This window comes from Corythoichthys intestinalis, chromosome 16 (genome assembly GCF_030265065.1).
Source record: "Corythoichthys intestinalis isolate RoL2023-P3 chromosome 16, ASM3026506v1, whole genome shotgun sequence".
NCBI classification, from domain to species: Eukaryota; Metazoa; Chordata; class Actinopteri; order Syngnathiformes; family Syngnathidae; genus Corythoichthys; species Corythoichthys intestinalis.
Genome location: NC_080410.1, coordinates 46,773,073 through 46,785,946, shown reverse-complemented (window position 1 = coordinate 46,785,946; position 12,874 = coordinate 46,773,073). Strand labels below are relative to the sequence as shown.

Below are 12,874 nucleotides of genomic sequence, written 5' to 3'. Positions count from 1 at the left end.
GTCCCTAAATCAACAGGAAGTAACCTGATATATTCCCCAAAATGTCCACAAAGCAACCTGGGCGGGGCTAAGATAAGTGTAATTTCTCCAGACATTGCAGTTTCTAGTTAGAATATGGTTTTCAGTCCTCACTAAACGTTAAGTTGTTCAGCTCTACAGACAGCAAACTAGGCAGTTGTGCTTTTTGAAGCTTTTTACTTGCTTCACTTTTGACAATTTGTAAAGCTGTAACACACATATGTGTTAGGTTTCGAGTTGGTTACCTCCTAGTGTGTCCCTGTGATTGCCCATTGATTTCACTTGTTGTGCCTGCTCCAAGTGTATCCTCCAACCTGCATCTTCCTGTGCCACCCACCTGTTCCTCGTTGTCTCGTTACCCCTTATCTGTGTGTGTATATAAGCTCCCAGTTTCTTTTCACTCCTTGTCACGACATTTTCAATGTGCATGTCCACGTTCGTGTCAGCGTTTTCCCCAGTTCCTCGTGTTCCTCGTCCTGCTGTGAAAGTGAGTTGATTTGTTAGCCTGTTTTTTTGCTTTCGTTAAGAGTTCTTGGATCCCCGGTCGTTTTGTTAGTACTTTGTTTATGTTGGCATTAATTAAAACATTATTGCACCGCTTTTTCTGCCTCACCTCTATTTCCCTGCACTTGGGTCCACACACCACCTGCCTGCCCGCATTCCCTGACACATATGTACACTACAGTATTTTCATAACACGCATTTTAACAATAAAACACTTGACAAAAAAACAAATGGTGTTCAAACGTCCATCTCGTCTGATGAATATGTACATTTAGTAGATTAAATTAGCCCAATTTCCCATCAAAGGTTCGCTAGTTTAAGTGATATGAATGCTAAAGCATTTACAATTCTCATAGCAAATCTCTCACACTTAACTCCACAAACTGTAGCTTTAAACTTACATTATATTACAAATGCATACGCAAACATATATTAGCTGAAACAACTTAAAGCCTTATGTGGGTCAAACCAGAGTGCAGCTATCCTTTATCCATGTCAGATGTCTGAGTCTGCTTCTCAGTCATACAAGGCGACAGTCCAGCCAGACCCAAAGCTGCCACCAGAGGGCAGTATAACCTCCATCATTAAACAAAATACAATACTTTTGGCCTTTTTCTTTTTTTAGATGTTGGGGGTATTTAATGGGGTATTTAAAGGGTTCATTCTAATTTACGCGAAAATTTGGGTTACTTCGCCAGAACGGAACTCGTTCGTAACCCGGGGACTACCTGTATGTGTTTGAATGATTTGTGAAGAGTTTTGTGAAAACAAACAAAAAAAACATTAGCATTTCATAGCATTTAAGCTAGCGGACTTTTACCATGCAAGTTAGCCAATCGTTCTTTTGTTGTACTTAGATCCTGATTTAAAAAAAAAAAAAATATATATATATATATAATTTGAGGCTAAGCTCAGGTAATTTAATTATTTTGAAATGCATTTATTGCTCTTGTGAAGTGCAATTTTGCATCGTTTGAAGAAACACTCGGGAATTTTTATTTTTTGCATTTACTGCTCTTTCGCAAGTGCACTCTTAGCAAGCCAAAAATAAATGTTATTGCAAGCATAAACACTTGTTTATTTGTTTTATATCTCCTACAATTTATTCTACAAGGCATTAAATGTTTGTAATCCAATTATTCAAAGTAATCGATAGCCAAAATAATCAATAGCTGCAGCCCTACATACAAGACTTTGGATGTGTGCAAATGATGTGTTATTTTCCATGACTGAAATCATGATGATCAGTACAACCCCTAGCAAAAAGTATGGAATCACCAGTCTCGAACAAGCACTCACTCAGACATTTTATCCTGTAAAACATTTGTCAAGAGTCAAGAATCTGCATTGGACAAGGTGATGATGCTGGAACTTTTGTTTGGTAATGTTCCAGTGAGATTTACAAAAATGACTGCCTGAAGAAAACATCTAAATTCCCTCAGTCCTTGATGATATAGGGCTGCATGTTAGGCAAAAGCTGTTTTGATTGTTATTTCTTTGTTTCTCATGATTCCATATTTTTTTCCCTCAGAATGGAGTGATTCCATATATATTTCCCTGCACTTGCTCTATAAAAGTAACATTTACTGCCCACTACAATGTTTTTAATTCATTTCTTTTAGTGTTTCTGAATGCGAAAGAGTTGCACTTCTGAACTAATTCATTATTTTTTCAAGCTTTTTATCCGAGTTTGTTCTACATGATAAAATGTCTGAGTGAACGCTCGTCCGAGATTGGTGATTCTATACTTTCAGCTCGGTGTTGAATCATTTAAAAATAGGACGGAGGGAAAAAAAAGACATGTTTTTGGTCTATTCAGAAGCTCCTGTGAAACATGTATAGGAGAGAATGCGAACTCCATCTGCAATAAAATGCAAATGAATGCCTCAGCCAGCTGGCAAATTACAGTATATGCCATTTTGAAGGGAGATGACTGGAAGAGATGGCAGTGCCTTGCAATTGCATTGATGAGTACGTGTTGATACAATCTGAATAATCCCTCTCCCGAGTGGCCTTTGATGCTGATTCAACACTGATTCAATCTGCTGAGGAAGGTGCAGGACAAGACGATTGAATGTCCCCACCCACCCACCCACCATGATGGATTATTACTAGCATTCACTTCAGTGGACAATTTAGTCACGAAACCTGGCAGAAACACAGAAAAACACCCTGAACACCAAACTCAATGCCAGATATAGCCACTGCATATTTTTTCTAAAATACACACTAAAGTTAAACATCATGTTTCTTGCTAAATGGATTTTAAAAAATTCTTTTGCTGAAAACCTGCACTAAAATGGCAAATTTTCTTTCATTTTTGCCAAGTATTCAAACATCTTTTCCCCACACCAAATCCCTTCCAAATGTAAATTGGACTATTGTTGTAAACTTCACGTGAAAATAAAGTTAAGTTCACACCAATGGTGGATGCTGGTCTTTCAATGAGGGGAAGCTCAAAGCGTGTCCTCCTATGAGTGCTTTGAGACAGTGGAGCTGCTGATCAATAGGGAAAGAAACTAGAGTGCCAGAAGTCAAGTCTCCAAACCAGGGGTTAATTTGTGCCAGATCCTGCCGGAACAAAATCCGGCACCTCTTGATTTTGGCCACTGTGTTCCAGGACTTATTTGGGCAGATCCGGCACCTCTTGTGTATAGAAAATAATAATAATATGTAAACTTTTAAGAAATTTTTTTATTTAATCTAATAGCCCTGTATGGGGGGGAAGAAGAAGAGGAGTCGTTGATGGCTTTCTTCACTTTCTTGTGGCAACAATAAGAAAACAATAAAAAAAATAACAGCGGACTGCCGCCACATTCGACCGCTAACTGGGGTGGCGTGGCTCACTGGTAGAGTAGTTGTCCCCCAACCCAGAGGTTGTGGGTTCGATTCTCTGCCCTGATGAACTTGCCTAGGTATCTTTGAGCAAGAAACTGAACCCCACATTGCTCCTGGTGCTGCGTCACCTGTAGGTAAATGGCAATTTAGTGTAAAGCGCTTTGAGCACCTTAAAAGGTGGAAAAGCGCTATACAAGTACAACACCATTACCACTTTCGCTTCTCGCCCGTCTCTCCCTCGCTTCCTACTATCTCACAGCTCTCCAGTCCCAGCGTCTCTTATAGGGACCGTGCATAGTTACGGACATTACAGTATAAAATAATATGTATAAATTGATTTATAGAACAAATCCCAGGAATTGCATGTTGTTTATAAAAATTTTACATCATTTGAAAGAATCAGATTTGTTGATGCACTGAAAAGCTGGCCCAACAATCACGCCCCGACATAAAAATTATTGCGGCATCTGGGGAGCAAGCAGCCAGGATCAAATGTTATTTCAACATGCCAAAAAGACATATGCATTTACTGTCTTTTTTCAAAAAGAAGTAAGATGGTTGAAAACGAGTCAGCAAAGCAACCAAAACAATGGGTTTGTGTTACTTATTGTAATCTCTGACAAAATTTGATTTTCAAGAAACGCTACTCTGCTTGTGTTTGGAGACTTAACTTCTGGCACTCTAGTTTCTTTCCCTACCGAGCAGCGGGGGCCACTGAGCCACTCCACTGTCACAAAGCACTCACAAGCAGACACACTTTGAGCTTCCCCCTCATTGAAAGACCAACATCTGTCACTGTTAAGTTTTTGACAACGCAAACAACAGATGAGTAAAACCGGATCAAGATTTAGAAAGTATTTTTCTTTTTTTTCTTTTTTTTTTTTCTTTACCGCGCGTGAAGCTATCAGGTGAATAATAATGTTACTAACTGCTGAAACATCCCAATGGGTTTACAGTGGGGCAAATAAGTATTTAGTCAACAACCAATTGTGTAAGTTCTCCTACCTGAAAAGATTAGAGAGGCCTGCAATTGTCAACATGGGTAAACCTCAACTATGAGAGACAGAATGTGGAAAAAAACTGAAAATCACATTGTTTGATTTTTAAATAATTTATTTCCAAATTAGAGTGGAAAATAAGTATTTGGTCACCTACAAACAAGCAAGATTTCTGGCTGTCAAAGAGATCTAACTTCTTCTAATGAGGTCTAACAAGGCTCCACTCGTTAACTGTATTAATGGTACCTGTTTTAACTCATTATCGGTATAAAAGACACCTGTCCACAACCTCAGTCAGTCACACTCCAAACTCCACTATCGCCAAGACCAAAGAGCTGTCGAAGGACACCAAAGACTAAATTGTAGACCTGCACCAAGCTGGGAAGACTGAATCTGAAATAGGTAAAACGCATGGTGTAAAGAAATCAACTGTGGGAGCAATAATTAGAAAATGGAAGACATACATGACCACTGATAATCTCCCTCGATCTGGGGCTCCGTGCAAGATTTCACCCCGTGGCGTCAAAATGATAACCAGAACGGTGCGCAAAAATCCCAGAACCACACGGGGGGACCTAGTGAATGACCTACAGAGAGCTGGGACCACAATAACAAGGGCTACTATCAGTAACACAATGCGCCACCAGGGACTCAAATCCTGCACTGCCAGACGTGTCCCCCTGCTGAAGAAAGTACACGTCCAGGCCTGTCTGCAGTTCGCTAGAGACCATTTGGATGATCCAGAAGAGGACTGGGAGAATGTGTTATTGTAAGATGAAACCAAAATAGAACTTTTTGGTAGAAAGCAGGTTCTCGTGTTTGGAGGAGAAAGAATACTAAATTGCATCCGAAGAACACCATACCCACTGTGAAGCATGGGGGTGGAAACATGCTTTGGGGCTGTTTATCTGCAAAGGGACCAGGACGACTGAGCTGTGTAAAGGAAAGAATGAATGGGGCCATGTATCGATAGTTTTTGAGTGAAAATCTCCTTCCATCAGCAAGGGCACTGAAGATGAGACATGGCTGAGTCTTTCAGCATGACAATGATCCCAAATACACAGCCAGGGCAACAAAGGAGTGGATTTGTAAGAAGCATTTCAAGGTCCTGGAGTGGCCTGGCCAGTCTCCAGATCTCAACCCCACAGAAAATCTGTGGAGGGAGTTGAAAGTCTGTGTTGCCCAACAACAGCCCCAAAACATCACTGCTCCAGAGGAGATCTGCACTGAGGAATGGGCCAAAATACCAGCAAAAGTGTGTGAAAAGCTTGTGAAGAGTTACAGAAAATGTTTGGCCTCCGTTATTGCCAACAAAGGGTACATAACGAAGTATTGAGATGAACTTTTGGTATTGACCAAATACTTATTTTCCACTATGATTTGCAAATAAATGATTTAAAAATCAAACAATGTGATTTTCAGTTTTTTTCCCACATTCTGTCTCTCATGGTTGAGGTTTACTCATGTTGAAAATTACAGGCCTCTCTAATATTCTCAAGTGGGAGAACTTGCACAATTAGTGGTTGACTAAATAATTATTTGCCCCACTGTATATTTCGACTGATCACTTCTAGCCATCCCAGTCCAAGTGGATGGGACGTCCATCGGCGTCAATGGTGTTGACGCGTGATCATTTAATGCCAGCCAGCCAGCCATTTGTATACACATGAGGTGATTATCCATTTTCCCAGTCAGAAATGAGTTTGACACCCCGACGTCTCGTGGGAGGCCAATTTTTTTCCCCCTGTTATTTTCCACCAGCTGTACGCGGTGTCGCCAGACTGCGTAGGAGGAGCCGGCGGTGGGAGGATGGGAGAAATATTTAATGAGCAAACCAGGCAACAAGCGGCCACTTCAACAGGGCTGCGTCGCCATGGAGACAGTGTCATTCATGCATGCATTCCAGCCAGATGGGTGCTGTTGAAAGTGTGTGGGGGGAGTATATAGAATGGGTAGAACAGGTGACGGAAGCAAGACGGTGCAAATAATACACCTCGAGTAATGTTTTTTTTTTTTTGTGTGTGTGTGCGTGAGCGTCATTATTACCCATCCTTCTTGTAAAACTCCAGCATCATGTTGTCCGTGGCAACGCTGAGGGGGCGCCGGCTCTGGTCGTGGTGCGGCTGCTTGCGTTCCGACTGCTCCATGTCGGGGGAAGGCATGGAGCTGTAGTTGGAGTTGTGGTTGGTGTGGACGGGGCTGCCGTAGCTGCCGGTCAGGTTGAATTCAATCTCTGAGTGGATGGAAGAGGGGGAAGAGGCATCAATGTTAGGCAACATACCGTATTTTTCGGACTATAAGTCGCGTTTTTTTTCATATTTTGGCTGGGGGTGCGACTTATACTCAGGAGCGACTTATGTGTGGAATTATTAACACATTATGATATAATTTCACATGTTACTTTGGTGTTTTGCAGTGACACTGATGGTTTTGTAAAGTTGTTAGCATGTTCTTATGCTATAGTTACCTGAATAACTCTTTATAGCTATGGCCACGTTCGCGTTCTGCCTTTGGCAGTGTATGTTCAATTGTATTATTGACTTTTTTATCTTGAAATGGATGCATTTAGTTTGTGGCGCTTTCACGCCCACGTGAGGGCGCACTCGCACTTGTTTACTTGACACGCCAGAAGAAGACGGACAGCTACGTAGCTCTGAGTGGGCGAGTTAGCTAGAGAGAATAGACGGATGCGAACCTACTTTCGTTGTTTATGCTTTTAAATCATCTCTACAGAGGCAACGCCTGCGTGTATCATCTTTTCTGTTGTTGTTGTGTGTTTTCCACCCGCGATCGGACACTTAGAGCCAGTTGTGTGGTTGTTTGAACGATGTGCTAATGATAGCGAACGCATGCTAACCTGTTACTTATTACTAATAGTACCTAATTATCATTTATTTACGTTGATGCGAACCTGTTTTCTATCGAGGACCAAATTGATTCAGCAAATTATACGGACGTCCAGCATTGTCTTTTGGGAGTTTGCTGTATAGCCAGGACAGGCCGTAGCGTAGGACAGTATATTCACATTTCGTTGTTCATGCACTGTACACTGTACATTTATTTAGCATGTTGTTCTCTATTGTATTTTTATATTAAATTGCCTTTCAAGATGACATGTCTGTTCTATGTGTTGGATTTTATCAAGTAAATTTCCCCCAAAAATTCGACTTATACTCCGATGCGACTTGTATATGTTTTTTTTCTCTTCGTTGGGCATTTTATGGCTAGATCGACTTATACTCAGGAGCGACTTGTAGTCCGAAAAATACGGTACTCAAAAATAGTCTGAAATACAGTGCTGCCTTGACTTAGGAGTTCATTTGCAAGCATCTCATTTGTATTTCAAGTCATCTGTCCCTTAGAAATAAAAAGAAATCTTATTTATAACTTACAAAAAGTTATAGAAAGAAAAAAGTCCATTATAAAACCAGTGCTCAAAAGTACAGTACAGGTAGGTGAGCAGGTGTACAGTATCAATATAACAACAGTTTTAAAAAAAAAAAATACAATTAAAAAAATAAATAAGCAGTTACAGTGGTATGAAAAAGTATCTGCACCCTTTGGAATTTCTCACATTTCTGCATAAAATCACCATCAAATATGATCTGATCTTTGTCAAAATCACACAGATGGAAACACTGTCTGCTTGAACTGAAACCACCCAAACATTTACATGTTTTCACACTTTATGAGGATAGTAGGCAAACAATTACAGAAGGGGGAAAAATAAGTAAGTGAACTAGCACGTTTAATATAGTAGGCAAACAATTACAGAAGGGGGGAAAATAAGTGAACTAGCACATTTAATATGTTGTGCACCCCCCCGCAGCAATTAATTCCACCAGACGTTTCCTGTAGCTGCAGATTAGTCTGGCACATCGATCAGGACTAATCTTGGCCCATGCTTGCCTACAAAACTGTGGTAGTTCAGTCAGATTCCTGGGATGTTTGGCATGAATCGCTGTCTTTAGGTCATGCCACAGCATCTCAATGGGGTTCAAGTCTGGACTTTGACTTGGCCACTCCAGAACGTGTATACTGTTCTTCTGAAACCATTCTGAAGTTGATTTACTTCTGTGTTTTGGATCATTGTCTTGTTGCAGCATCCATCCTCTTTTTAGCTTTGTCTGACAGACGACCTGATACACTTTTGAATTCATTCTTCCATTAATTACTGCAAGTTGTCCAGGCCCTGAGGTCGCGAAACAGCCCCAAATCATGATGCTCCCTCCACCATGCTTCATGATGTGGATGAGGTTGGTGAAGTGTTCCATTTTTCCTCCACAGATGACATTGTGTGTTACTCCCAAACAATTCAACTTTGGTTTCATCAGTCCACAAAATATTTTACCAAAACTTCTGTGGAGTGTCCAAGTGCCTTTTTGCAAACATTAAACAAGCAACAATGTTTTTTTTAGACAGCAGTGGCTTCCTCTGTGGAGTCCTCTCATGTACACCATTCTTGGCCATAGTTTTACATATAGATTATGTGTGCAAAGAGATATTGGAGTGTGCCAGTGATTTCTGTAAGTCTTTAGCAGACACTCTAGGGTTCTTTTTTATATCTCTGAGAATTCTGGGCAGAACTCTTGGTGTCATCTTTGGTGGACGGCCACACCTTGGGAGAGAAGCAACCGTGCCAAACTCTCTCCATTTGTAGACAACTTCTCTGACTGCCGATTGATTTGATTGGTTTTGTATCCTTTCCCAGCTTTATACAAATCAACAATCCTTGATTGCAGGTCTTCAGACAGCTGTTTTGACCGAGCTTTTGCACATCAGACAATGCTTCCCATCAAGACAATTCTTACCAGGTGTGCGCTTTATAGTGGGCAGGGCAGCTTTAAACCACTCATCAGTGATTGGGCTGACACCTGACTTAAAATGTTTGATAAAATTGGTTTCAATTCCTCTTTAAGGCCATGTCCACACCTAGCAGTTTTTTTTTTAAAAGCGAGGATTCTGCACGTTTGTAAAAATCAACAGCCAACCGCTTTCATTCATTTTTAAGTACATTTATAACAATAAAATAATTGTCCATAATACCATTCTTCAATAAGAGGCATAGCAAGAGTTTGTAAAAAAAATGGAAGCAAAAAAATGGCTGTCTAATTTACTCTAATTTTAAACATTGGTCTCATGTGTGACGTGAAGACAAAAAATCTTCGGTTATCATTGTCCACATGGTGGGGCCACAAACGCAGAATTCGCACTTCTTCACTTTCCCCATCGTTCTTAAGAACCCTGGTTTACATGTGCGTGTTCGTGTGGATGATAGGCCAAACCGTAGAAAAATTTCTTCTTTTTGCCAAATATCCTGCTACGTGTGGACATGGCCTAAGTCTCCTTAGGCAGAGGGTTCACTTATTTTTCCCCCTTCTGTCATTGTTTGCATGCTATCCTCATTAAAATATGAAAACCTATAAATGTTTGGGTGGTTTTAGTGAAAGCAGACAATGTTGTTTTTTCATCTGTGTGATTTTAACAAAGATCAGATCACATTTCATGGAGATTTTATGCAGAAATGTGAGAAATTCCAAAAGGTTCAGATACTTTTTCATACCGCTGTATGAAATCCGAAAAATTCCGTATGCAGAATTTAGGGTTGTTCCGATCATGTTTTTTTGCTCCCGATCCGATCCCGATCGTTTTAGTTTGAGTATCTGCCGATCCCGATATTTCCCGATCCGATTGCTTTTTTTTGCTCCCGATTCAATTCCAATCATTCCCGATAATTTTTCCCGATCATATACATTTTGGCAATGCATTAAGAAAAAAATTAAATAAAACTCGGACGAATATATACAATTAACATACAGTACATAAGTACTGTATTTGTTTATTATGAAAATAAATCCTCAAGATGACATTTACATTATTAACATTCTGTGAGAGGGATCCACGGATAGAAAGACTTGTAATTGTAAAAAAAGGATAAATGTGACTTTGTATATTGTGACTAAATATTGCCATCTAGTGTATTTGTTGAGCTTTCAGTAAATGATACTGTAGCCATTTAACTGTTCTGCCCGAATGCATGATGGGAAATGCAACCATTACTGTGCGTAGTGGCACCAATTGATATATCTTCTCTGCGTTGTGAAATAACATAGGGTGTTAAGAAAAAGATCAATTACTACCTCTCTTCCCCACATTGCGTCCCACGACATTTCTAATTGTGGAGAGTTTTAAGGCTTTAGCCAATTATAAAAAGGCTCCAAAGACTGCCTAAATTCACTCTACTCATTTTACGTTATCTTATAGCTCTATATGTAAGTAAAACGGCGCCATTATTGATTGAACGCGATAATGCGTGAGTGGGTCGCGCAGCGCATGCGTTAATTGCGTTAAATAATTATACGTGATTAATTTTTAAAAAATTAGTAGTACCGTCGTTTACACGATAAATTTGATAGCCCTACTTTAAGCCAAAAGTAAAGACATTTGGCTGTAACGTTAAATACAACTAGAAAACGATTTAATTAAAAAATATAAATATATTTAAAAAAGGCATGTCCGATATTTTTTTGCCGATTCCGATACTTTGAAAATGACGTGATCAGACCCGACATCTTTAGCAGAATTAATACTTCTAGAATGGATAGTGTGACAGTGTGAAGCCCACACCTCCTGGGAAGAACCAGTCGGCATGTTGGATAATGGGCTCGATGATTCCGACAATCTGCAGCGACAACGTTGTCATCATCTCCGTCATGTCCCTGCCAAAACAGCGGCACGGTAAGACATCTGATTCCGAGGTAGTCGTCGCTACAGATACGTACGGCTCGGTGTGCGTCCAGAGTAAGTTAGGGCCGAGGACGATGGCCATGTTCCCGGGCGTCATCTTGTTGGCGTCCTGGTACTCGCTCAGCTTGGCTAAGAATTTGACCAGATATCTGCGGTGTTCACACACAAAAGGACATCTTAAAACGTGTTTTTCCTGGCACAACGGGGGCAGCTTGCAGTTCATTTAGAAGGCTTATCTCCCGACCGCACAGAAACACCCTGCCTGAAAAAGCAGGCTAATCCTGCACACTAAAACATAATGTTGCTTTTATCTTTGGGCAGTTAATCCAAATTTATTGTCCTCCCTTGTGGCGGTACAAACAGGGAAAAAGCAAGAAGGTGACTAACCTGAAGTTGTTTAAATTGTCTGTGGGCAGTTTCTCACACGCCGCCATTAATGCTTGGAGTCGCTTGTCCATATCTTGAATGCTGGGACAAGGAAAATGTGTAATTTGGGAAATTAGCGTTTAGCTAGCAACCGGTCTGGGGTGAGCTGGGAAAAGTTCCGAAACTCACTTGGAGGCCTGGATCCATTCGTCGTAAAGCTCCGTCGTCATCAGCGGCTCGGGGAGTTCTCGTAAGTACGATTTGAGAGCGCCTGCAGGCAAGAGAAGCATAATCGGAAAGGTTTTTGAGAACAGAACTATTTTTTTGTTTTTTTTTCTGGAAAATGCAATGCTAGCATTCAGGGTTTTTACAGGTTTCATTAAGGAAAATTTAAGACTTTCTTATGAGAGATTTGAATCCGAACTCAAATTTTAACAATCACCTTGGCCAAAATCTCAACTATCTATTATTTAAGTCAGGGGTCCCCAAACTTATACCTGTGAGGGCCACATAACTTTTCCCTTCTCTGATGAGGGGCTGGGTCAGTGTGTAACAGAAAAAGTGTGACGATTGCAGGTGTGCCTAAATGTAAAAAAATATTGTTTTTCAGAAAACCACAATCAAATAACCCTTTCTGGATTCTTCACGGAACAAAAGCAAAAAAATAAAAATAAAAAATAATAATAATATAATTAGGGCTGTCAAAATTATTGCATTAATGGGCGGTGAATAATATTTTAAATTAATCACGTTAAAATTAGGGCTGTCAAACCATTACAATTTTTAATCGAGTTCATTACAGCTTAAAATGTAATCGTAATTAATCGCAATTCAAACCATCTATAAAATATGCCATATTTTTCTGTAAATTATTGTTGGAATGAAAAAATAAGACAAGACGGATATATACATTCACCATACGGTACATAAGTGCTGTATTTGTTTATTAAAACAATAAATCAACAAGATGACATTAACATTACTAACATTCTCTTAAAGCGATCCATGGATGGAAAAACTTGTAGTTCTTAAAAGATAAATGTGAGTACAAGTTATAGAAATTTTATATTAAAACTAGGGCTGTCATAATTATCGTGTTAACGGGCTGTAATTAATTTTTTAAATTAATCACGTTAAAATATTTGACGCAATTAACGCACAAATGCCCCGCTCAAACAGATTAAAATGACAGCAAACTGAAATGTGTACTTGTTGTGTTTTTCAGAGTTATATCGCCCTCTGCTGGCGCTTGGGTGCGACTGATTTTATAGGCTTCAGCACCCATGAGCATTGTGTAAGTAATTATTGACATCAACAAAGGCGGACCACTAGTTTATTTTTTGATTGAAAATTTTACAAATTTTATTAAAACAAAAACATTAAGAGGTGTTTTAACATAACAT

At 39.8% G+C, this 12,874-nt stretch overlaps 1 protein-coding gene across 2 annotated transcripts in view; it reads right to left on the bottom strand.

Annotated features, from left to right (window-relative positions):
• Positions 1–12,874, bottom strand: part of arhgap44a (Rho GTPase activating protein 44a) — a 106,339-nt gene that overhangs the window by 30,526 nt on the left and 62,939 nt on the right. For both annotated transcript variants that reach the window (XM_057861254.1, XM_057861255.1), the window contains exons 12-16: positions 11,661–11,742; positions 11,493–11,573; positions 11,141–11,254; positions 10,986–11,077; positions 6,405–6,591 (exon numbers count right to left, since the gene is read on the bottom strand). In XM_057861254.1, coding sequence (XP_057717237.1) covers positions 6,405–6,591; positions 10,986–11,077; positions 11,141–11,254; positions 11,493–11,573; positions 11,661–11,742 — 556 coding nt within the window. The remainder of the gene's footprint in view (positions 1–6,404; positions 6,592–10,985; positions 11,078–11,140; positions 11,255–11,492; positions 11,574–11,660; positions 11,743–12,874) is intronic.